The 27,365-nt window shown below is 45.6% G+C and overlaps 1 protein-coding gene across 1 annotated transcript in view; it reads right to left on the bottom strand.

The window, feature by feature from the left end:
* LOC143474465 (uncharacterized) overlaps nucleotides 1-27,365 on the bottom strand; it is a 125,137-nt gene that overhangs the window by 91,218 nt on the left and 6,554 nt on the right. Inside the window, exons 3-6 of the mRNA XM_076971931.1 lie at nucleotides 20,388-20,498; nucleotides 8,977-9,087; nucleotides 1,957-2,067; nucleotides 484-594 (exon numbers count right to left, since the gene is read on the bottom strand). Of these exons, the coding sequence (XP_076828046.1) occupies nucleotides 484-594; nucleotides 1,957-2,067; nucleotides 8,977-9,087; nucleotides 20,388-20,498 (444 nt within the window). The remainder of the gene's footprint in view (nucleotides 1-483; nucleotides 595-1,956; nucleotides 2,068-8,976; nucleotides 9,088-20,387; nucleotides 20,499-27,365) is intronic.

Raw genomic sequence — 27,365 nt, 5'->3', positions numbered from 1 at the left:
TTCATCCACCCTTGTTCTGTCTACACCCTCCCTCATCCACCCTTGTTCTGTGTACACCCTCCATCATCCACCCTTGTTCTGTCTACACCCTCCATCATCCACCATTGTTCTGTCTACACCCTCCCTCATCCACCTTTATACTGTCTACACCTTCATCCACCCTTGTTCTGTCTACACCCTCCCTCATCCACCCTTGTTCTGTCTACACCCTCCCTCATCCACCCTTGTTCTTTTTACACCCTTTTTCTTTTACACAAGCCTTTCATGATTTGTGATTATTATTTGCACTAGCACAATTGTAGTGATGATCATATAGTGTAAACATGGCTTTGGTCAGACTAGTATCACACACTGGTGTGTATGGAGACATAAGTGATGTGTCCTATCAAGTTAATATGAATTAGCATGTACTCACTGCATTACAGTGGTATGCAGGTCTCTGAGGATGAGATTAGAGTGATCAAGAGGATGTGAAATGAATACCTCTCCTTCAAGACTGATCCTTCTCTGAAGGTGAGAGGGAGATCCATTGACCCATCACTCTTCATGGACACACAGCTGGGTTGAGGGGAGTTTGGTCTTGCAGCAGCTCCACTAGAAACAAAGACAAACTGATGTCCGTCTACACACTCATTCTGAGTCCATGACTCTGGGTTTAATCAATAATCAACTGATGAGAACTTGGCTAAAAAGTAGGAGCTCTAAATCGGTTCATATAAGAACAAACTTGTTGAAAGTAGCAAGATTAAAGTGATATTGACACACAGCCTTTTCCCAGTGTGTCAGTTATCAGTTAAGTGAATCAGTTGTGTTAAACTCTTCACAACTTAAAATACCCTCAGTGCGACTGTCCAAACCACCAGCAGAAACACTGCCTCAGCCTCGTAACATAACTGCATCTTATTCAATGATTTAATGTGAAATCAGTTGCACTGATAACATTTTCCTCATCTGTGAAAGAATCAATGTATATTTTTATGATTATTTTATTATTACTTTTAATTCTGTTTTATATTTTGACATTATAGTTGTGGATATCTGTATTCTTTCTAAATGTCTCTGTAACTCTTCTGTGTTTTGGTGACTGACTTTGAGCCATAAAGGTCAGGAGGTCATGATGCCTCATCCACCCTTGTTCTGTCTACACCTTCATCCACCCTTGTTCTGTCTACACCCTCCCTCATCCACCCTTGTTCTGTCTACACCCTCCCTCATCCACCCTTGTTCTGTCTACACCTTCCATCATCCACCCTTGTTCTGTCTACACCCTTCCTCATCCACCCTTGTTCTGTCTACACCTTCATCCACCCTTGTTCTGTCTACACCTTCATCCACCCTTGTCCTGTCTACCCCCTCCCTCATCCACCTTTATACTGTCTACACCTTCATCCACCCTTGTTCTGTCTACACCCTCCCTCATCCACCTTTATACAGTCTACACCTTCATCCACCCTTGTTGTGTCTACACCCTCCCTCATCCACCCTTGTTGTGTCTACACCCTCCCTCATCCACCCATATTCTGTCTACACCCTCCCTCATCCACCCTTGTTCTGTCTATACCTTCATCCACCCTTGTTCTGTCTACACCCTCCATCATCCACCCTTGTTCTGTCTGCACCCTCCCTCATCCACCCTTGTTCTGTCTACACCCTCCATCATCCACCCTTGTTCTGTCTACACCCTCCCTCATCCACCCTTGTTCTTTTTACACCCTTTTTCTTTTACACAAGCCTTTCATGATTTGTGATTATTATTTGCACTAGCACAATTGTAGTGATGATCATATAGTGTAAACATGGCTTTGGTCAGACTAGTATCACACACTGGTGTGTATGGAGACATAAGTGATGTGTCCTATCAAGTTAATATGAATTAGCATGTACTCACTGCATTACAGTGGTATGCAGGTCTCTGAGGATGAGATTAGAGTGATCAAGAGGATGTGAAATGAATACCTCTCCTTCAAGACTGATCCTTCTCTGAAGGTGAGAGGGAGATCCATTGACCCATCACTCTTCATGGACACACAGCTGGGTTGAGGGGAGTTTGGTCTTGCAGCAGCTCCACTAGAAACAAAGACAAACTGATGTCCGTCTACACACTCATTCTGAGTCCATGACTCTGGGTTTAATCAATAATCAACTGATGAGAACTTGGCTAAAAAGTAGGAGCTCTAAATCGGTTCATATAAGAACAAACTTGTTGAAAGTAGCAAGATTAAAGTGATATTGACACACAGCCTTTTCCCAGTGTGTCAGTTATCAGTTAAGTGAATCAGTTGTGTTAAACTCTTCACAACTTAAAATACCCTCAGTGCGACTGTCCAAACCACCAGCAGAAACACTGCCTCAGCCTCGTAACATAACTGCATCTTATTCAATGATTTAATGTGAAATCAGTTGCACTGATAACATTTTCCTCATCTGTGAAAGAATCAATGTATATTTTTATGATTATTTTATTATTACTTTTAATTCTGTTTTATATTTTGACATTATAGTTGTGGATATCTGTATTCTTTCTAAATGTCTCTGTAACTCTTCTGTGTTTTGGTGACTGACTTTGAGCCATAAAGGTCAGGAGGTCATGATGCCTCATCCACCCTTGTTCTGTCTACACCTTCATCCACCCTTGTTCTGTCTACACCCTCCCTCATCCACCCTTGTTCTGTCTACACCCTCCCTCATCCACCCTTGTTCTGTCTACACCTTCCATCATCCACCCTTGTTCTGTCTACACCCTTCCTCATCCACCCTTGTTCTGTCTACACCTTCATCCACCCTTGTTCTGTCTACACCTTCATCCACCCTTGTCCTGTCTACCCCCTCCCTCATCCACCTTTATACTGTCTACACCTTCATCCACCCTTGTTCTGTCTACACCCTCCCTCATCCACCTTTATACAGTCTACACCTTCATCCACCCTTGTTGTGTCTACACCCTCCCTCATCCACCCTTGTTGTGTCTACACCCTCCCTCATCCACCCATATTCTGTCTACACCCTCCCTCATCCACCCTTGTTCTGTCTATACCTTCATCCACCCTTGTTCTGTCTACACCCTCCATCATCCACCCTTGTTCTGTCTGCACCCTCCCTCATCCACCCTTGTTCTGTCTACACCCTCCATCATCCACCCTTGTTCTGTCTACACCCTCCCTCATCCACCTTTATACTGTCTACACCTTCATCCACCCTTGTTCTGTCTACACCCTCCCTCATCCACCCTTGTTGTGTCTACACCCTCCCTCATCCACCCTTGTTGAGTCTACACCCTCCCTCATCCACCCATATTCTGTCTACACCCTCCCTCATCCACCCTTGATCTGTCTACACCTTCATCCACCCTTGTTCTGTCTACACCCTCCATCATCCACCCTTGTTCTGTCTACACCCTCCCTCATCCACCTTTATACTGTCTACACCCTCCCTCATCCACCCTTGTTCTGTCTACACCCTCCATCATCCACCTTTATACTGTCTACACCCTCCCTCATCCACCCTTGTTCTGTCTACACCCTCCATCATCCACCTTTATACAGTCTACACCCTCCATCATCCACCCTTGTTCTGTCTACACCCTCCATCATCCACCTTTATACTGTCTACACCCTCCCTCATCCACCCTTGTTCTGTCTACACCCTCCATCATCCACCTTTATACTGTCTACACCCTCCCTCATCCACCCTTGTTCTTTCTACACCCTCCATCATCCACCCTTGTTCTGTCTACACCCTCCCTCATCCACCTTTAAACTGTCTACACCTTCATCCACCTTTAAACTGTCTACACCTTCATCCACCCTTGTTCTGTCTACACCCTCCATCATCCACCCTTGTTCTGTCTACACCTTCATCCACCCTTGTTCTGTCTACACCTTCATCCACCCTTGTTCTGTCTACACCCTCCCTCATCCACCCTTGTTCTGTGTACACCCTCCATCATCCACCCTTGTTCTGTCTACACCCTCCATCATCCACCATTGTTCTGTCTACACCCTCCCTCATCCACCTTTATACTGTCTACACCTTCATCCACCCTTGTTCTGTCTACACCCTCCCTCATCCACCCTTGTTCTGTCTACACCTTCATCCATCCTTGTTCTGTCTACACCTTTATCCACCCTAGTTCTGTCTACACCCTCCCTCATCCACCCTTGTTCTGTGTACACCCTCCATCATCCACCCTTGTTCTGTCTACACCCTCCATCATCCACCCTTGTTCTGTCTACACCCTCCCTCATCCACCTTTATACTGTCTACACCTTCATCCACCTTTATACTGTCTACACCCTCCCTCATCCACCCTTGTTCTGTCTACACCCTCCATCATCCACCTTTATACTGTCTACACCCTCCCTCATCCACCCTTGTTCTGTCTACACCCTCCATCATCCACCTTTATACTGTCTACACCCTCCCTCATCCACCCTTGTTCTTTCTACACCCTCCATCATCCACCCTTGTTCTGTCTACACCCTCCCTCATCCACCTTTAAACTGTCTACACCTTCATCCACCTTTAAACTGTCTACACCTTCATCCACCCTTGCTCTGTCTACACCCTCCCTCATCCACTCTTGTTCTGTCTATACCCTCCCTCATCCACCCTTGTTCTGTCTACACCCTCCCTCATCCACCCTTGTTCTGTCTACACCTTCATCCACCCTTGTTCTGTCTACACCCTCCCTCATCCACCTTTATACTGTCTACACCCTCCCTCATCCACCCTTGTTCTGTCTACACCCTCCATCATCCACCTTTATACTGTCTACACCCTCCCTCATCCACCCTTGTTCTGTCTACACCCTCCATCATCCACCTTTATACTGTCTACACCCTCCATCATCCACCCTTGTTCTGTCTACACCCTCCATCATCCACCTTTATACTGTCTACACCCTCCCTCATCCACCCTTGTTCTGTCTACACCCTCCATCATCCACCTTTATACTGTCTACACCCTCCCTCATCCACCCTTGTTCTGTCTACACCCTCCCTCATCCACCTTTAAACTGTCTACACCTTCATCCACCCTTGTTATGTCTACACCCTCCATCATCCACCCTTGTTCTGTCTACACCTTCATCCACCCTTGTTCTGTCTACACCCTCCCTCATCCACCCTTGTTCTGTGTACACCCTCCATCATCCACCCTTGTTCTGTCTACACCCTCCATCATCCACCCTTGTTCTGTCTACACCCTCCCTCATCCACCTTTATACTGTCTACACCTTCATCCACCCTTGTTCTCTCTACAACCTCCCTCATCCACCCTTGTTCTGTCTACACCTTCATCCATCCTTGTTCTGTCTACACCTTCATCCACCCTTGTTCTGTCTACACCCTCCCTCATCCACCTTTATACTGTCTACACCTTCATCCACCCTTGTTCTGTCTACACCTTCATCCACCCTTGTTCTGTCTACACCCTCCCTCATCCACCTTTAAACTGTCTACACCTTCATCCACCCTTGTTCTGTCTACACCCTCCATCATCCACCCTTGTTCTGTCTACACCTTCATCCACCCTTGTTCTGTCTACACCCTCCCTCATCCACCTTTATACTGTCTACACCCTCCCTCATCCACCCTTGTTCTTTCTACACCCTCCATCATCCACCCTTGTTCTGTCTACACCTCCCTCATCCATCCTTGTTCTGTCTACACCTTCATCCATCCTTGTTCTGTCTACACCTTCATCCACCCTTGTTCTGTCTACACCCTCCCTCATCCACCTTTATACTGTCTACACCTTCATCCACCCTTGTTCTGTCTACACCCTCCCTCATCCACCCTTGATCTGTCTACACCTTCATCCACCCTTGTTCTGTCTACACCCTCCCTCATCCACCTTTATACTGTCTACACCCTCCATCATCCATCCTTGTTCTGTCTACACCCTCCCTCATCCACTCTTGTTCTGTCTACACCTTCATCCACCCTTGTTCTGTCTACATCTTCATCCACCCTTATTCTGTCTACACCCTCCCTCATCCACCTTTATACTGTCTACACCTTCATCCACCCTTGTTCTGTCTACACCCTCCCTCATCCACCCTTGTTCTGTCTACACCCTCCCTCATCCACCCTTGTTCTTTTTACACCCTTTTCCTTTTACACAAGCCTTTCATGATTTGTGATTATTATCTGCACTAGCACAATTGTAGTGATGATCATATAGTGTAAACATGGCTTTGGTCAGACTAGTATCACACACTGGTGTGTATGGAGACATAAGTGATGTGTCCTATCAAGTTAATATGAATTAGCATGTACTCACTGCATTACAGTGGTATGCAGGTCTCTGAGGATGAGATTAGAGTGATCAAGAGGATGTGAAACAGGGCCGGCGCTAGGGGGGGGCTGAGGGGGGCATTGCCCCCCCAAATTGTGTCTTTGCCCCCCCAAGCACAATGCAAGCAACGGCTTTTTTTTTATCCCTGAACCAATTACAAAAATGCATTTTGCTTTACAGCGTGAAGATATTTCCTTGCTTATTCCTGATTGGCTCTTTGAGTCATATAAAAATCGGCAGACCGCCCCATACGGTTCAGTTCTGTAGTATGTGTTCTGTTAGTGTGAGTGAAAGGCAGGTATACACTCTTCTGAGTTTAAACTGACTTCCACATGGTAATATTTGCTTAACTGTGGTTTGTCGTTGCTTTAATGTTACTTACCTCTTGCATAGGTGTTGCTTAAATTATTTTATTAGCCATTAGCGTTTAGGCTAACTTGGTTCTCCTAAACCTGCGCGAACGGCGGAAGCGTTTAAATACTTGCTGCGCAGTGTTGTCCGAAACCATATGTGGTAATAAAAAAAACGGGAATGAACATTTACCTGACGAATTTTAATGTTGCTTTTTCAGATTTGAAAAGTGCTGGAATTTAGGCTAAAGTACTTGAAAATGCTTGAAATTGTAACTACTTCGTTTCACAACAAATATCTGTCTGACTGAACAGTTCTCTTGTCTTAGGTTAACAAATACGAGCCTCTTGTAATTCCAGGACGAAACATGAGAGAACGTGAAGACGTTAAGATTGGGCATTTTGAAAGTGTGATTTAAAATGCGAATCATTTTGAGTATATGTATAAATATTTAACTTAATTAAGTTTAACGTGCTGAGAAATATTGAAATGGACCTTGAAAGTGACGTACAAGTGCTTTAATTCCACCTTAAAAAGGTGGATGAACCCGGCAAACGTGACTGTTCTCATCGCGCTGAGGCGCAGCGTGTGCGAAGTTACAAAATTCGAGAGGTGCACGACCTCACGAATCGACAGCGCGCGAGGCCCTCTTTAACTGACAGTGCTATTTCCCCCGCGCAAGCCGTCGCGGCTCATGGTTTAAACCACATATGTCAAAGTAAAGGCCCGCTAGCCAGATCCGGCCCGTGAATTGATTATCTATGGCCCCCTGGATGATATTTAATTACTATTAGAACCGGTCCGCAGGCCACAGCCGCCCGATGGTGTTTTGCACGCACTACGTTCCCCACAATGCAACGGTAGCCCACAAAGTCACTGCAGCGCGACGCGTCGCGAGGGTCCGCGCGGCGAAAATGACGTAATTGCAGTGGCTCCGCCCGTGCGCGAGGGTCTCGCGCGCTGTCAATTCTCGAGGTCGTGCACCTCATTGATCTATATTAATATAGATCAATAGTGCACCTCTCGAATTTTGCGCCTCAGCGCAATGAACAAAGTAATGTTTGCAGGATTCATACACGTTTATAAGGTGGAATTCAAGCACTTGTACGTCACATTAAAGGTCCATTTCAATATTTCCCAGCACATTAAACTTAATTAAGTTAAATATTTATACAACATATACTCGAAATGGTTCGGAAAAATTTGCTTTTTATCACATTATTTAATGGTTGTTTATTTTCAAAACGCCCAATCTTAACGTCTTCACGTTCTCTCATGTTTCGTCCTGGAATTACAAGAGGCTCGTATTTGTTAACGTAAAGAGAACGGTTCAGTCAGACAGATATTTGTTGTGAAATGAAGTAGTTACAATTTCAAGCATTATTCATTTAATGTACAGGACATGTGATTTTTCTTTGAAGGAAGTTTGCTTTTATCTGTTTGCCTGTTGAAAAATGTTTTCACTTGAAATTACTGACAGATCCATAAAAAAATATTGCTTTATTCATTTAAGCATAAATAATATACACTGTGTTAGGTCTTGGTTCAATAGGCTATGTGCAATCATTTCAATATGTTTTAATAAACATTGAACCAGTCCGGCCCTCGGCTTGTAGCAAATTTGGTTTTTTGGCCCTCGGTGTATTTGACTTTGACATCCCTGGTTTAAACGATTCCTCGCCATCACAGCCAGTATTGTTATACTGTGCATAAATACCGCATTGTACCAGTACGTTTCATAACATCAATAAAAACTTCAATACTTTACCAATTTTTTTACTATTAAAGTGCAGTAGATAGATTTCTTATTTTATGTACTTTCATATTTTTTTTTTCCAATATATAAATGTGACGAATACCCCCTTTTTAACAGAATTTGTATTCTTTTGTTTTCTTTATATTTTAATTTCCCAATAATATAAATATTCTCACTCATTCCTATTTCTGTACCTGTGTGTAGGTACATTTGTCAGCTTTGACTTAAATTTGTATTAAAGCCTTTCAAGAAATAGAGTTGTTCTATTAGTAATGGCAATTTAATTAAGGGGGCGTATTGAAATGAAATACAATTAGATAATCTTTGTTCTCCATTTACATAATCGACATGTATTTTTTAATCATTGTGTTTTAAGTTCGAAAATGTGCATTTTTATTTCTTTACCTAATACATCACTTTAAGCCAGTATCAATAGTCATCATTCATGCACAAATCAAGCCTTGAATATATTTCTGGCTTCATAAACATGACTATCGACATGCCCCCTCATTATGTTTTACTGCCCCCCCAAGCAAAGCAGTCCAGAACCGGGGCTGATGTGAAATGAATACCTCTCCTTCAAGACTGATCCTTCTCTGAAGGTGAGAGGGAGATCCATTGACCCATCACTCTTCATGGACACACAGCTGGGTTGAGGGGAGTTTGGTCTTGCAGCAGCTCCACTAGAAACAAAGACAAACTGATGTCCGTCTACACACTCATTCTGAGTCCATGACTCTGGGTTTAATCAATAATCAACTGATGAGAACTTGGCTAAAAAGTAGGAGCTCTAAATCGGTTCATATAAGAACAAACTTGTTGAAAGTAGCAAGATTAAAGTGATATTGACACACAGCCTTTTCCCAGTGTGTCAGTTATGAGTTAAGTGAATCAGTTGTGTTAAACTCTTCACAACTTAAATACCCTCAGTGCGACTGTCCAAACCACCAGCAGAAACACTGCCTCAGCCTTGTAACATAACTGCATCTTATTTAATGATTTAATGTGAAATCAGTTGCACTGATAACATTTTCCTCATCTGTGAAAGAATCAATGTATATTTTTATGATTATTTTATTATTACTTTTAATTCTGTTTTATATTTTTACATTATACTTGTGGATATCTGTATTCTTTCTAAATGTCTCTGTAACTCTTCTGTGTTTTGGTGACTGACTTTGAGCCATAAAGATCAGGAGGTCATGATGCCTCATCCACCCTTGTTCTGTCTACACCTTCATCCACCCTTGTTGTGTCTACACCCTCCATCATCCACCCTTGTTCTGTCTACACCCTCCCTCATCCACCTTTATACTGTCTACACCTTCATCCACCCTTGTTCTGTCTACACCCTCCCTCATCCACCCTTGTTCTGTCTACACCCTTCCTCATCCACCCTTGTTCTGTCTACACCCTTCCTCATCCACCCTTGTTCTGTCTACACCCTCCCTCATCCACCCTTGTTCTGTCTACACCTTCCGTCATCCACCCTTGTTCTGTCTACACCCTCCCTCATCCACCCTTGTTCTGTCTACACCCTCCATCATCCACCTTTATACTGTCTACTCCCTCCATCATCCACCCTTGTTCTGTCTACACCCTCCCTCATCCACCTTTAAACTGTCTACACCTTCATCCACCTTTAAACTGTCTACACCTTCATCCACCCTTGTTCTGTCTACACCCTCCATCATCCACCCTTGTTCTGTCTACACCTTCATCCACCCTTGTTCTGTCTACACCTTCATCCACCATTGTCCTGTCTACCCCCTCCCTCATCCACCTTTATACTGTCTACACCTTCATCCACCCTTGTTCTGTCTACACCCTCCCTCATCCACCTTTATACAGTCTACACCTTCATCCACCCTTGTTGTGTCTACACCCTCCCTCATCCACCCTTGTTGTGTCTACACCCTCCCTCATCCACCCTTGTTCTGTTTACACCTTCATCCACCCTTGTTCTGTCTGCACCCTCTCTCATCCACCCTTGTTCTGTCTGCACCCTCCCTCATCCACCCTTGTTCTGTCTACACCCTCCATCATCCACCCTTGTTCTGTCTACACCCTCCATCATCCACCCTTGTTCTGTCTACACCCTCCCTCATCCACCTTTATACTGTCTACACCTTCATCCACCCTTGTTCTGTCTACACCCTCCCTCATCCACCCTTGTTGTGTCTACACCCTCCCTCATCCACCCTTGTTGTGTCTACACCCTCCCTCATCCACCCATATTCTGTCTACACCCTCCCTCATCCACCCTTGATCTGTCTACACCTTCATCCACCCTTGTTCTGTCTACACCCTCCATCATCCACCCTTGTTCTGTCTACACCCTCCCTCATCCACCTTTATACTGTCTACACCCTCCCTCATCCACCCTTGTTCTGTCTACACCCTCCATCGTCCACCTTTATACTGTCTACACCCTCCCTCATCCACCCTTGTTCTGTCTACACCCTCCATCATCCACCTTTATACTGTCTACACCCTCCATCATCCACCCTTGTTCTGTCTACACCCTCCATCATCCACCTTTATACTGTCTACACCCTCCCTCATCCACCCTTGTTCTGTCTACACCCTCCATCATCCACCTTTATACTGTCTACACCCTCCCTCATCCACCCTTGTTCTGTCTACACCCTCCATCATCCACCTTTATACTGTCTACACCCTCCCTCATCCACCCTTGTTCTTTCTACACCCTCCATCATCCACCCTTGTTCTGTCTACACCCTCCCTCATCCACCTTTAAACTGTCTACACCTTCATCCACCTTTAAACTGTCTACACCTTCATCCACCCTTGTTCTGTCTACACCCTCCATCATCCACCCTTGTTCTGTCTACACCTTCATCCACCTTTGTTCTGTCTACACCTTCATCCACCCTTGTTCTGTCTACACCCTCCCTCATCCACCCTTGTTCTGTGTACACCCTCCATCATCCACCCTTGTTCTGTCTACACCCTCCCTCATCCACCCTTGTTCTGTGTACACCCTCCATCATCCACCCTTGTTCTGTCTACACCCTCCATCATCCACCCTTGTTCTGTCTACACCCTCCCTCATCCACCTTTATACTGTCTACACCTTCATCCACCCTTGTTCTGTCTACACCCTCCCTCATCCACCCTTGTTCTGTCTACACCTTCATCCATCCTTGTTCTGTCTACACCTTCATCCACCCTTGTTCTGTCTACACCCTCCCTCATCCACCTTTATACTGTCTACACCTTCATCCACCTTTATACTGTCTACACCCTCCCTCATCCACCCTTGTTCTGTCTACACCCTCCATCATCCACCTTTATACTGTCTACACCCTCCATCATCCACCCTTGTTCTGTCTACACCCTCCATCATCCACCTTTATACTGTCTACACCCTCCCTCATCCACCCTTGTTCTGTCTACACCCTCCATCATCCACCTTTATACTGTCTACACCCTGCCTCATCCACCCTTGTTCTGTCTACACCCTCCATCATCCACCTTTATACTGTCTACACCCTCCCTCATCCACCCTTGTTCTGTCTACACCCTCCATCATCCACCTTTATACTGTCTACACCCTCCATCATCCACCCTTGTTCTGTCTACACCCTCCCTCATCCACCTTTAAACTGTCTACACCTTCATCCACCTTTAAACTGTCTACACCTTCATCCACCCTTGTTCTGTCTACACCCTCCATCATCCACCCTTGTTCTGTCTACACCTTCATCCACCCTTGTTCTGTCTACACCTTCATCCACCCTTGTTCTGTCTACACCCTCCCTCATCCACCCTTGTTCTGTGTACACCCTCCATCATCCACCCTTGTTCTGTCTACACCCTCCATCATCCACCCTTGTTCTGTCTACACCCTCCCTCATCCACCTTTATACTGTCTACACCTTCATCCACCCTTGTTCTGTCTACACCTCCCTCATCCACCCTTGTTCTGTCTACACCTTCATCCATCCTTGTTCTGTCTACACCTTCATCCACCCTTGTTCTGTCTACACCCTCCCTCATCCACCTTTATACTGTCTACACCTTCATCCACCCTTGTTCTGTCTACACCCTCCCTCATCCACCCTTGTTCTGTCTACACCCTCCATCATCCACCTTTATACTGTCTACACCCTCCATCATCCACCCTTGTTCTGTCTACACCCTCCATCATCCACCTTTATACTGTCTACACCCTCCATCATCCACCTTTATACTGTCTACACCCTCCCTCATCCACCCTTGTTCTGTCTACACCCTCCATCATCCACCTTTATACTGTCTACACCCTGCTTCATCCACCCTTGTTCTGTCTACACCCTCCATCATCCACCTTTATACTGTCTACACCCTCCCTCATCCACCCTTGTTCTGTCTACACCCTCCATCATCCACCTTTATACTGTCTACACCCTCCATCATCCACCCTTGTTCTGTCTACACCCTCCCTCATCCACCTTTAAACTGTCTACACCTTCATCCACCTTTAAACTGTCTACACCTTCATCCACCCTTGTTCTGTCTACACCCTCCATCATCCACCCTTGTTCTGTCTACACCTTCATCCACCCTTGTTCTGTCTACACCTTCATCCACCCTTGTTCTGTCTACACCCTCCCTCATCCACCCTTGTTCTGTCTACACCCTCCCTCATCCACCTTTATACTGTCTACACCTTCATCCACCCTTGTTCTGTCTACACCTCCCTCATCCACCCTTGTTCTGTCTACACCTTCATCCATCCTTGTTCTGTCTACACCTTCATCCACCCTTGTTCTGTCTACACCCTCCCTCATCCACCTTTATACTGTCTACACCTTCATCCACCTTTATACTGTCTACACCCTCCCTCATCCACCCTTGTTCTGTCTACACCCTCCATCATCCACCTTTATACTGTCTACACCCTCCATCATCCACCCTTGTTCTGTCTACACCCTCCATCATCCACCTTTATACTGTCTACACCCTCCCTCATCCACCCTTGTTCTGTCTACACCCTCCATCATCCACCTTTATACTGTCTACACCCTGCCTCATCCACCCTTGTTCTGTCTACACCCTCCATCATCCACCTTTATACTGTCTACACCCTCCCTCATCCACCCTTGTTCTGTCTACACCCTCCATCATCCACCTTTATACTGTCTACACCCTCCATCATCCACCCTTGTTCTGTCTACACCCTCCCTCATCCACCTTTAAACTGTCTACACCTTCATCCACCTTTAAACTGTCTACACCTTCATCCACCCTTGTTCTGTCTACACCCTCCATCATCCACCCTTGTTCTGTCTACACCCTCCCTCATCCACCTTTATACTGTCTACACCTTCATCCACCCTTGTTCTGTCTACACCCTCCCTCATCCACCCTTGTTGTGTCTACACCCTCCCTCATCCACCCTTGTTGAGTCTACACCCTCCCTCATCCACCCATATTCTGTCTACACCCTCCCTCATCCACCCTTGATCTGTCTACACCTTCATCCACCCTTGTTCTGTCTACACCCTCCATCATCCACCCTTGTTCTGTCTACACCCTCCCTCATCCACCTTTATACTGTCTACACCCTCCCTCATCCACCCTTGTTCTGTCTACACCCTCCATCATCCACCTTTATACTGTCTACACCCTCCCTCATCCACCCTTGTTCTGTCTACACCCTCCATCATCCACCTTTATACAGTCTACACCCTCCATCATCCACCCTTGTTCTGTCTACACCCTCCATCATCCACCTTTATACTGTCTACACCCTCCCTCATCCACCCTTGTTCTGTCTACACCCTCCATCATCCACCTTTATACTGTCTACACCCTCCCTCATCCACCCTTGTTCTTTCTACACCCTCCATCATCCACCCTTGTTCTGTCTACACCCTCCCTCATCCACCTTTAAACTGTCTACACCTTCATCCACCTTTATACTGTCTACACCTTCATCCACCCTTGTTCTGTCTACACCCTCCCTCATCCACCCTTGTTCTGTCTACACCTTCATCCATCCTTGTTCTGTCTACACCTTTATCCACCCTAGTTCTGTCTACACCCTCCCTCATCCACCCTTGTTCTGTGTACACCCTCCATCATCCACCCTTGTTCTGTCTACACCCTCCATCATCCACCCTTGTTCTGTCTACACCCTCCCTCATCCACCTTTATACTGTCTACACCTTCATCCACCTTTATACTGTCTACACCCTCCCTCATCCACCCTTGTTCTGTCTACACCCTCCATCATCCACCTTTATACTGTCTACACCCTCCCTCATCCACCCTTGTTCTGTCTACACCCTCCATCATCCACCTTTATACTGTCTACACCCTCCCTCATCCACCCTTGTTCTTTCTACACCCTCCATCATCCACCCTTGTTCTGTCTACACCCTCCCTCATCCACCTTTAAACTGTCTACACCTTCATCCACCTTTAAACTGTCTACACCTTCATCCACCCTTGCTCTGTCTACACCCTCCCTCATCCACTCTTGTTCTGTCTATACCCTCCCTCATCCACCCTTGTTCTGTCTACACCCTCCCTCATCCACCCTTGTTCTGTCTACACCTTCATCCACCCTTGTTCTGTCTACACCCTCCCTCATCCACCTTTATACTGTCTACACCCTCCCTCATCCACCCTTGTTCTGTCTACACCCTCCATCATCCACCTTTATACTGTCTACACCCTCCCTCATCCACCCTTGTTCTGTCTACACCCTCCATCATCCACCTTTATACTGTCTACACCCTCCATCATCCACCCTTGTTCTGTCTACACCCTCCATCATCCACCTTTATACTGTCTACACCCTCCCTCATCCACCCTTGTTCTGTCTACACCCTCCATCATCCACCTTTATACTGTCTACACCCTCCCTCATCCACCCTTGTTCTGTCTACACCCTCCCTCATCCACCTTTAAACTGTCTACACCTTCATCCACCCTTGTTATGTCTACACCCTCCATCATCCACCCTTGTTCTGTCTACACCTTCATCCACCCTTGTTCTGTCTACACCCTCCCTCATCCACCCTTGTTCTGTGTACACCCTCCATCATCCACCCTTGTTCTGTCTACACCCTCCATCATCCACCCTTGTTCTGTCTACACCCTCCCTCATCCACCTTTATACTGTCTACACCTTCATCCACCCTTGTTCTGTCTACAACCTCCCTCATCCACCCTTGTTCTGTCTACACCTTCATCCATCCTTGTTCTGTCTACACCTTCATCCACCCTTGTTCTGTCTACACCCTCCCTCATCCACCTTTATACTGTCTACACCTTCATCCACCCTTGTTCTGTCTACACCTTCATCCACCCTTGTTCTGTCTACACCCTCCCTCATCCACCTTTAAACTGTCTACACCTTCATCCACCCTTGTTCTGTCTACACCCTCCATCATCCACCCTTGTTCTGTCTACACCTTCATCCACCCTTGTTCTGTCTACACCCTCCCTCATCCACCCTTGTTCTGTGTACACCCTCCATCATCCACCCTTGTTCTGTCTACACCCTCCATCATCCACCCTTGTTCTGTCTACACCCTCCCTCATCCACCTTTATTCTGTCTACACCTTCATCCACCCTTGTTCTGTCTACACCTCCCTCATCCATCCTTGTTCTGTCTACACCTTCATCCATCCTTGTTCTGTCTACACCTTCATCCACCCTTGTTCTGTCTACACCCTCCCTCATCCACCTTTATACTGTCTACACCTTCATCCACCCTTGTTCTGTCTACACCCTCCCTCATCCACCCTTGATCTGTCTACACCTTCATCCACCCTTGTTCTGTCTACACCCTCCCTCATCCACCTTTATACTGTCTACACCCTCCATCATCCATCCTTGTTCTGTCTACACCCTCCCTCATCCACTCTTGTTCTGTCTACACCTTCATCCACCCTTGTTCTGTCTACATCTTCATCCACCCTTATTCTGTCTACACCCTCCCTCATCCACCTTTATACTGTCTACACCTTCATCCACCCTTGTTCTGTCTACACCCTCCCTCATCCACCCTTGTTCTGTCTACACCCTCCCTCATCCACCCTTGTTCTTTTTACACCCTTTTCCTTTTACACAAGCCTTTCATGATTTGTGATTATTATCTGCACTAGCACAATTGTAGTGATGATCATATAGTGTAAACATGGCTTTGGTCAGACTAGTATCACACACTGGTGTGTATGGAGACATAAGTGATGTGTCCTATCAAGTTAATATGAATTAGCATGTACTCACTGCATTACAGTGGTATGCAGGTCTCTGAGGATGAGATTAGAGTGATCAAGAGGATGTGAAACAGGGCCGGCGCTAGGGGGGGCTGAGGGGGGCATTGCCCCCCCAAATTGTGTCTTTGCCCCCCCAAGCACAATGCAAGCAACGGCTTTTTTTTTATCCCTGAACCAATTACAAAAATGCATTTTGCTTTACAGCGTGAAGATATTTCCTTGCTTATTCCTGATTGGCTCTTTGAGTCATATAAAAATCGGCAGACCGCCCCATACGGTTCAGTTCTGTAGTATGTGTTCTGTTAGTGTGAGTGAAAGGCAGGTATACACTCTTCTGAGTTTAAACTGACTTCCACATGGTAATATTTGCTTAACTGTGGTTTGTCGTTGCTTTAATGTTACTTACCTCTTGCATAGGTGTTGCTTAAATTATTTTATTAGCCATTAGCGTTTAGGCTAACTTGGTTCTCCTAAACCTGCGCGAACGGCGGAAGCGTTTAAATACTTGCTGCGCAGTGTTGTCCGAAACCATATGTGGTAATAAAAAAAACGGGAATGAACATTTACCTGACGAATTTTAATGTTGCTTTTTCAGATTTGAAAAGTGCTGGAATTTAGGCTAAAGTACTTGAAAATGCTTGAAATTGTAACTACTTCGTTTCACAACAAATATCTGTCTGACTGAACAGTTCTCTTGTCTTAGGTTAACAAATACGAGCCTCTTGTAATTCCAGGACGAAACATGAGAGAACGTGAAGACGTTAAGATTGGGCATTTTGAAAGTGTGATTTAAAATGCGAATCATTTTGAGTATATGTATAAATATTTAACTTAATTAAGTTTAACGTGCTGAGAAATATTGAAATGGACCTTGAAAGTGACGTACAAGTGCTTTAATTCCACCTTAAAAAGGTGGATGAACCCGGCAAACGTGACTGTTCTCATCGCGCTGAGGCGCAGCGTGTGCGAAGTTACAAAATTCGAGAGGTGCACGACCTCACGAATCGACAGCGCGCGAGGCCCTCTTTAACTGACAGTGCTATTTCCCCCGCGCAAGCCGTCGCGGCTCATGGTTTAAACCACATATGTCAAAGTAAAGGCCCGCTAGCCAGATCCGGCCCGTGAATTGATTATCTATGGCCCCCTGGATGATATTTAATTACTATTAGAACCGGTCCGCAGGCCACAGCCGCCCGATGGTGTTTTGCACGCACTACGTTCCCCACAATGCAACGGTAGCCCACAAAGTCACTGCAGCGCGACGCGTCGCGAGGGTCCGCGCGGCGAAAATGACGTAATTGCAGTGGCTCCGCCCGTGCGCGAGGGTCTCGCGCGCTGTCAATTCTCGAGGTCGTGCACCTCATTGATCTATATTAATATAGATCAATAGTGCACCTCTCGAATTTTGCGCCTCAGCGCAATGAACAAAGTAATGTTTGCAGGATTCATACACGTTTATAAGGTGGAATTCAAGCACTTGTACGTCACATTAAAGGTCCATTTCAATATTTCCCAGCACATTAAACTTAATTAAGTTAAATATTTATACAACATATACTCGAAATGGTTCGGAAAAATTTGCTTTTTATCACATTATTTAATGGTTGTTTATTTTCAAAACGCCCAATCTTAACGTCTTCACGTTCTCTCATGTTTCGTCCTGGAATTACAAGAGGCTCGTATTTGTTAACGTAAAGAGAACGGTTCAGTCAGACAGATATTTGTTGTGAAATGAAGTAGTTACAATTTCAAGCATTATTCATTTAATGTACAGGACATGTGATTTTTCTTTGAAGGAAGTTTGCTTTTATCTGTTTGCCTGTTGAAAAATGTTTTCACTTGAAATTACTGACAGATCCATAAAAAAATATTGCTTTATTCATTTAACCCTGATGAGATCCAGGCGTGGTCTACATTCTTGGGGTCCAGCTGGGTGTGGGGGACCCATTGCAATTTTTGTTAAAATAATCAGCAGATTCAGCCCAATTGCAAGTAAAATAAACAATACATATGTTAAATTAGTTTGCTGTCTTATTTATTTATTAGTTACTTTTTTATTAAAATGTAACACAATAAGGAAATGAATCATAAATCATGCTGGCTGACAGGCTGGTCCTATGGCTAGCTGCTCACGGGCTGGTGCTAACGGAGCTGGCTGCTGCTCATCCTCCTTTTCATTATCAGTATCAGACTCTGATATTTCAGAAATGTGATCCTGAAATTTCCTCTTCTGAATCACCATCAAAATCCTCTGTCTCTTCCAATATCAGCTGTAAGGCAGTCTGAACTGAGAATCGCTTTGCCATCTTTTATAGCATTTTTAGCATTTTTAGCATTTATAGCATCATGTCCCCATGATTGGGTGAAACACACACAAACACACACATACACACACACACACACACACACACACACACACATACACACACATACATACACACACATACAGGTCCAAAGAGGAGGGAGGGATAATGAGGGCTGAGAGAAAAGATGCTTCTTTCAGATCTCACCCCTTTGTCTCTAATAGAGATTCTTCGTCTACTGTCTGACAATATGCAATCAACCCCTGATGTGACAACCATCAAAAGTGTTGATGGTTGCCCACCTTTGCATGCCAAACACCTCTGTCCTTTGTTTGTATATCCTTTAAAGTCATACAGACGACTATCAACTACCCAACCCAATGTTGATTGCCCACTTTGACTAGCCCAGGGCCCAGTGGACCCTGGACCCTGTATGTAATACAAATGTGAAGGGGGGGGTATGGGGGGGTGGTCATTGAAAATATTTTCTGATTTATGTTGCTCACAGAAAATGAGCCAAGGACCAATGAATCTCAGTTTGAAAAAAAAAAAAATTGTAGAATTTTTTTAAGCTGATTTTTTCAAAATGGGTCCCACAGACCCTTGGACCATATAAGGGTTAAGCATAAATAATATACACTGTGTTAGGTCTTGGTTCAATAGGCTATGTGCAATCATTTCAATATGTTTTAATAAACATTGAACCAGTCCGGCCCTCGGCTTGTAGCAAATTTGGTTTTTTGGCCCTCGGTGTATTTGACTTTGACATCCCTGGTTTAAACGATTCCTCGCCATCACAGCCAGTATTGTTATACTGTGCATAAATACCGCATTGTACCAGTACGTTTCATAACATCAATAAAAACTTCAATACTTTACCAATTTTTTTACTATTAAAGTGCAGTAGATAGATTTCTTATTTTATGTACTTTCATATTTTTTTTTTCCAATATATAAATGTGACGAATACCCCCTTTTTAACAGAATTTGTATTCTTTTGTTTTCTTTATATTTTAATTTCCCAATAATATAAATATTCTCACTCATTCCTATTTCTGTACCTGTGTGTAGGTACATTTGTCAGCTTTGACTTAAATTTGTATTAAAGCCTTTCAAGAAATAGAGTTGTTCTATTAGTAATGGCAATTTAATTAAGGGGGCGTATTGAAATGAAATACAATTAGATAATCTTTGTTCTCCATTTACATAATCGACATGTATTTTTTAATCATTGTGTTTTAAGTTCGAAAATGTGCATTTTTATTTCTTTACCTAATACATCACTTTAAGCCAGTATCAATAGTCATCATTCATGCACAAATCAAGCCTTGAATATATTTCTGGCTTCATAAACATGACTATCGACATGCCCCCTCATTATGTTTTACTGCCCCCCCAAGCAAAGCAGTCCAGAACCGGGGCTGATGTGAAATGAATACCTCTCCTTCAAGACTGATCCTTCTCTGAAGGTGAGAGGGAGATCCATTGACCCATCACTCTTCATGGACACACAGCTGGGTTGAGGGGAGTTTGGTCTTGCAGCAGCTCCACTAGAAACAAAGACAAACTGATGTCCGTCTACACACTCATTCTGAGTCCATGACTCTGGGTTTAATCAATAATCAACTGATGAGAACTTGGCTAAAAAGTAGGAGCTCTAAATCGGTTCATATAAGAACAAACTTGTTGAAAGTAGCAAGATTAAAGTGATATTGACACACAGCCTTTTCCCAGTGTGTCAGTTATGAGTTAAGTGAATCAGTTGTGTTAAACTCTTCACAACTTAAATACCCTCAGTGCGACTGTCCAAACCACCAGCAGAAACACTGCCTCAGCCTTGTAACATAACTGCATCTTATTTAATGATTTAATGTGAAATCAGTTGCACTGATAACATTTTCCTCATCTGTGAAAGAATCAATGTATATTTTTATGATTATTTTATTATTACTTTTAATTCTGTTTTATATTTTTACATTATACTTGTGGATATCTGTATTCTTTGTAAATGTCTCTGTAACTCTTCTGTGTTTTGGTGACTGACTTTGAGCCATAAAGATCAGGAGGTCATGATGCCTCATCCACCCTTGTTCTGTCTACACCTTCATCCACCCTTGTTGTGTCTACACCCTCCATCATCCACCCTTGTTCTGTCTACACCCTCCCTCATCCACCTTTATACTGTCTACACCTTCATCCACCCTTGTTCTGTCTACACCCTCCCTCATCCACCCTTGTTCTGTCTACACCCTTCCTCATCCACCCTTGTTCTGTCTACACCCTTCCTCATCCACCCTTGTTCTGTCTACACCCTCCCTCATCCACCCTTGTTCTGTCTACACCTTCCGTCATCCACCCTTGTTCTGTCTACACCCTCCCTCATCCACCCTTGTTCTGTCTACACCCTCCATCATCCACCTTTATACTGTCTACTCCCTCCATCATCCACCCTTGTTCTGTCTACACCCTCCCTCATCCACCTTTAAACTGTCTACACCTTCATCCACCTTTAAACTGTCTACACCTTCATCCACCCTTGTTCTGTCTACACCCTCCATCATCCACCCTTGTTCTGTCTACACCTTCATCCACCCTTGTTCTGTCTACACCTTCATCCACCATTGTCCTGTCTACCCCCTCCCTCATCCACCTTTATACTGTCTACACCTTCATCCACCCTTGTTCTGTCTACACCCTCCCTCATCCACCTTTATACAGTCTACACCTTCATCCACCCTTGTTGTGTCTACACCCTCCCTCATCCACCCTTGTTGTGTCTACACCCTCCCTCATCCACCCTTGTTCTGTTTACACCTTTATCCACCCTTGTTCTGTCTACACCCTCCATCATCCACCCTTGTTCTGTCTGCACCCTCTCTCATCCACCCTTGTTCTGTCTGCACCCTCCCTCATCCACCCTTGTTCTGTCTACACCCTCCATCATCCACCCTTGTTCTGTCTACACCCTCCATCATCCACCCTTGTTCTGTCTACACCCTCCCTCATCCACCTTTATACTGTCTACACCTTCATCCACCCTTGTTCTGTCTACACCCTCCCTCATCCACCCTTGTTGTGTCTACACCCTCCCTCATCCACCCTTGTTGTGTCTACACCCTCCCTCATCCACCCATATTCTGTCTACACCCTCCCTCATCCACCCTTGATCTGTCTACACCTTCATCCACCCTTGTTCTGTCTACACCCTCCATCATCCACCCTTGTTCTGTCTACACCCTCCCTCATCCACCTTTATACTGTCTACACCCTCCCTCATCCACCCTTGTTCTGTCTACACCCTCCATCGTCCACCTTTATACTGTCTACACCCTCCCTCATCCACCCTTGTTCTGTCTACACCCTCCATCATCCACCTTTATACTGTCTACACCCTCCATCATCCACCCTTGTTCTGTCTACACCCTCCATCATCCACCTTTATACTGTCTACACCCTCCCTCATCCACCCTTGTTCTGTCTACACCCTCCATCATCCACCTTTATACTGTCTACACCCTCCCTCATCCACCCTTGTTCTGTCTACACCCTCCATCATCCACCTTTATACTGTCTACACCCTCCCTCATCCACCCTTGTTCTTTCTACACCCTCCATCATCCACCCTTGTTCTGTCTACACCCTCCCTCATCCACCTTTAAACTGTCTACACCTTCATCCACCTTTAAACTGTCTACACCTTCATCCACCCTTGTTCTGTCTACACCCTCCATCATCCACCCTTGTTCTGTCTACACCTTCATCCACCTTTGTTCTGTCTACACCTTCATCCACCCTTGTTCTGTCTACACCCTCCCTCATCCACCCTTGTTCTGTGTACACCCTCCATCATCCACCCTTGTTCTGTCTACACCCTCCCTCATCCACCCTTGTTCTGTGTACACCCTCCATCATCCACCCTTGTTCTGTCTACACCCTCCATCATCCACCCTTGTTCTGTCTACACCCTCCCTCATCCACCTTTATACTGTCTACACCTTCATCCACCCTTGTTGTCTACACCCTCCCTCATCCACCCTTGTTCTGTCTACACCTTCATCCATCCTTGTTCTGTCTACACCTTCATCCACCCTTGTTCTGTCTACACCCTCCCTCATCCACCTTTATACTGTCTACACCTTCATCCACCTTTATACTGTCTACACCCTCCCTCATCCACCCTTGTTCTGTCTACACCCTCCATCATCCACCTTTATACTGTCTACACCCTCCATCATCCACCCTTGTTCTGTCTACACCCTCCATCATCCACCTTTATACTGTCTACACCCTCCCTCATCCACCCTTGTTCTGTCTACACCCTCCATCATCCACCTTTATACTGTCTACACCCTGCCTCATCCACCCTTGTTCTGTCTACACCCTCCATCATCCACCTTTATACTGTCTACACCCTCCCTCATCCACCCTTGTTCTGTCTACACCCTCCATCATCCACCTTTATACTGTCTACACCCTCCATCATCCACCCTTGTTCTGTCTACACCCTCCCTCATCCACCTTTAAACTGTCTACACCTTCATCCACCTTTAAACTGTCTACACCTTCATCCACCCTTGTTCTGTCTACACCCTCCATCATCCACCCTTGTTCTGTCTACACCTTCATCCACCCTTGTTCTGTCTACACCTTCATCCACCCTTGTTCTGTCTACACCCTCCCTCATCCACCCTTGTTCTGTGTACACCCTCCATCATCCACCCTTGTTCTGTCTACACCCTCCATCATCCACCCTTGTTCTGTCTACACCCTCCCTCATCCACCTTTATACTGTCTACACCTTCATCCACCCTTGTTCTGTCTACACCTCCCTCATCCACCCTTGTTCTGTCTACACCTTCATCCATCCTTGTTCTGTCTACACCTTCATCCACCCTTGTTCTGTCTACACCCTCCCTCATCCACCTTTATACTGTCTACACCTTCATCCACCCTTGTTCTGTCTACACCCTCCCTCATCCACCCTTGTTCTGTCTACACCCTCCATCATCCACCTTTATACTGTCTACACCCTCCATCATCCACCCTTGTTCTGTCTACACCCTCCATCATCCACCTTTATACTGTCTACACCCTCCATCATCCACCTTTATACTGTCTACACCCTCCCTCATCCACCCTTGTTCTGTCTACACCCTCCATCATCCACCTTTATACTGTCTACACCCTGCTTCATCCACCCTTGTTCTGTCTACACCCTCCATCATCCACCTTTATACTGTCTACACCCTCCCTCATCCACCCTTGTTCTGTCTACACCCTCCATCATCCACCTTTATACTGTCTACACCCTCCATCATCCACCCTTGTTCTGTCTACACCCTCCCTCATCCACCTTTAAACTGTCTACACCTTCATCCACCTTTAAACTGTCTACACCTTCATCCACCCTTGTTCTGTCTACACCCTCCATCATCCACCCTTGTTCTGTCTACACCTTCATCCACCCTTGTTCTGTCTACACCTTCATCCACCCTTGTTCTGTCTACACCCTCCCTCATCCACCCTTGTTCTGTCTACACCCTCCCTCATCCACCTTTATACTGTCTACACCTTCATCCACCCTTGTTCTGTCTACACCTCCCTCATCCACCCTTGTTCTGTCTACACCTTCATCCATCCTTGTTCTGTCTACACCTTCATCCACCCTTGTTCTGTCTACACCCTCCCTCATCCACCTTTATACTGTCTACACCTTCATCCACCTTTATACTGTCTACACCCTCCCTCATCCACCCTTGTTCTGTCTACACCCTCCATCATCCACCTTTATACTGTCTACACCCTCCATCATCCACCCTTGTTCTGTCTACACCCTCCATCATCCACCTTTATACTGTCTACACCCTCCCTCATCCACCCTTGTTCTGTCTACACCCTCCATCATCCACCTTTATACTGTCTACACCCTGCCTCATCCACCCTTGTTCTGTCTACACCCTCCATCATCCACCTTTATACTGTCTACACCCTCCCTCATCCACCCTTGTTCTGTCTACACCCTCCATCATCCACCTTTATACTGTCTACACCCTCCATCATCCACCCTTGTTCTGTCTACACCCTCCCTCATCCACCTTTAAACTGTCTACACCTTCATCCACCTTTAAACTGTCTACACCTTCATCCACCCTTGTTCTGTCTACACCCTCCATCATCCACCCTTGTTCTGTCTACACCTTCATCCACCCTTGTTCTGTCTACACCCTCCCTCATCCACCCTTGTTCTGTGTACACCCTCCATCATCCACCCTTGTTCTGTCTACACCCTCCATCATCCACCCTTGTTCTGTCTACACCCTCCCTCATCCACCTTTATACTGTCTACACCTTCATCCACCCTTGTTCTGTCTACACCTCCCTCATCCACCCTTGTTCTGTCTACACCTTCATCCATCCTTGTTCTGTCTACACCTTCATCCACCCTTGTTCTGTCTACACCCTCCCTCATCCACCTTTATACTGTCTACACCTTCATCCACCCTTGTTCTGTCTACACCCTCCCTCATCCACCCTTGTTCTGTCTACACCCTCCATCATCCACCTTTATACTGTCTACACCCTCCATCATCCACCCTTGTTCTGTCTACACCCTCCATCATCCACCTTTATACTGTCTACACCCTCCATCATCCACCTTTATACTGTCTACACCCTCCCTCATCCACCCTTGTTCTGTCTACACCCTCCATCATCCACCTTTATACTGTCTACACCCTGCTTCATCCACCCTTGTTCTGTCTACACCCTCCATCATCCACCTTTATACTGTCTACACCCTCCCTCATCCACCCTTGTTCTGTCTACACCCTCCATCATCCACCTTTATACTGTCTACACCCTCCATCATCCACCCTTGTTCTGTCTACACCCTCCATCATCCACCTTTATACTGTCTACACCCTCCCTCATCCACCCTTGTTCTGTCTACACCCTCCATCATCCACCTTTATACTGTCTACACCCTGCTTCATCCACCCTTGTTCTGTCTACACCCTCCATCATCCACCTTTATACTGTCTACACCCTCCCTCATCCACCCTTGTTCTGTCTACACCCTCCATCATCCACCTTTATACTGTCTACACCCTCCATCATCCACCCTTGTTCTGTCTACACCCTCCCTCATCCACCTTTAAACTGTCTACACCTTCATCCACCTTTAAACTGTCTACACCTTCATCCACCCTTGTTCTGTCTACACCCTCCATCATCCACCCTTGTTCTGTCTACACCTTCATCCACCCTTGTTCTGTCTACACCTTCATCCACCCTTGTTCTGTCTACACCCTCCCTCATCCACCCTTGTTCTGTGTACACCCTCCATCATCCACCCTTGTTCTGTCTACACCCTCCATCATCCACCCTTGTTCTGTCTACACCCTCCCTCATCCACCTTTATACTGTCTACACCTTCATCCACCCTTGTTCTGTCTACACCTCCCTCATCCACCCTTGTTCTGTCTACACCTTCATCCATCCTTGTTCTGTCTACACCTTCATCCACCCTTGTTCTGTCTACACCCTCCCTCATCCACCTTTATACTGTCTACACCTTCATCCACCCTTGTTCTGTCTACACCCTCCCTCATCCACCCTTGTTGTCTACACCTTCATCCACCCTTGTTCTGTCTACACCCTCCCTCATCCACCTTTATACTGTCTACACCCTCCATCATCCACCCTTGTTCTGTCTACACCCTCCCTCATCCACCCTTGTTGTGTCTACACCCTCCCTCATCCACCCTTGTTCTGTCTATACCTTCATCCACCCTTGTTCTGTCTACACCCTCCATCATCCACCCTTGTTCTGTCTACACCCTCCCTCATCCACCCTTGTTCTGTCTACACCTTCATCCATCCTTGTTCTGTCTACCCCCTCCCTCATCCACCTTTACTGTCTACACCTTCATCCACCCTTGTTCTGTCTACACCTACACATTAGAGCCTCAAAACGGTCTGAAGGCATCGGTGAAGCAGCCCAAGTGACTGGATGTCTGGATCGATCTTGAATAGTTTGACATCATGATCACTGGTAAGATCCACTAGCAGTTTTTAGCCTTCGTTACACTTTAAGACCGGAGCACTGATGTTTCTAGGAGTCCTGCTGCCCCATTGTGGCTCCTTTTAATTGTTCTACCATTCTTAGATCTGCTGGTCTCCGTCCTTGCACACTACAGTTCACTAATTTACACTACTTGGTACTGGGACATGTGCCTCATAATATTTTCTCTTTCTGGTGTGGTACACATACTCTTGTTGTCCTGCTGTTACCTCAACCTTGTGGTCCCAACATGCTACTGAGTCTTAGAGTGTGTGATCTATAAGTGCTTTGTGCTGTGAGCTGGTATATAGTGCTACAGTGCTCTAAGTTTTTTTTATTGGTTTGTTGGTGGGTT

The sequence above is a fragment of the Brachyhypopomus gauderio genome, chromosome 14, assembly GCF_052324685.1.
Source record: "Brachyhypopomus gauderio isolate BG-103 chromosome 14, BGAUD_0.2, whole genome shotgun sequence".
NCBI classification, from domain to species: domain Eukaryota; kingdom Metazoa; phylum Chordata; class Actinopteri; order Gymnotiformes; family Hypopomidae; genus Brachyhypopomus; species Brachyhypopomus gauderio.
This window is presented reverse-complemented; position numbering and strand designations above follow the sequence as displayed.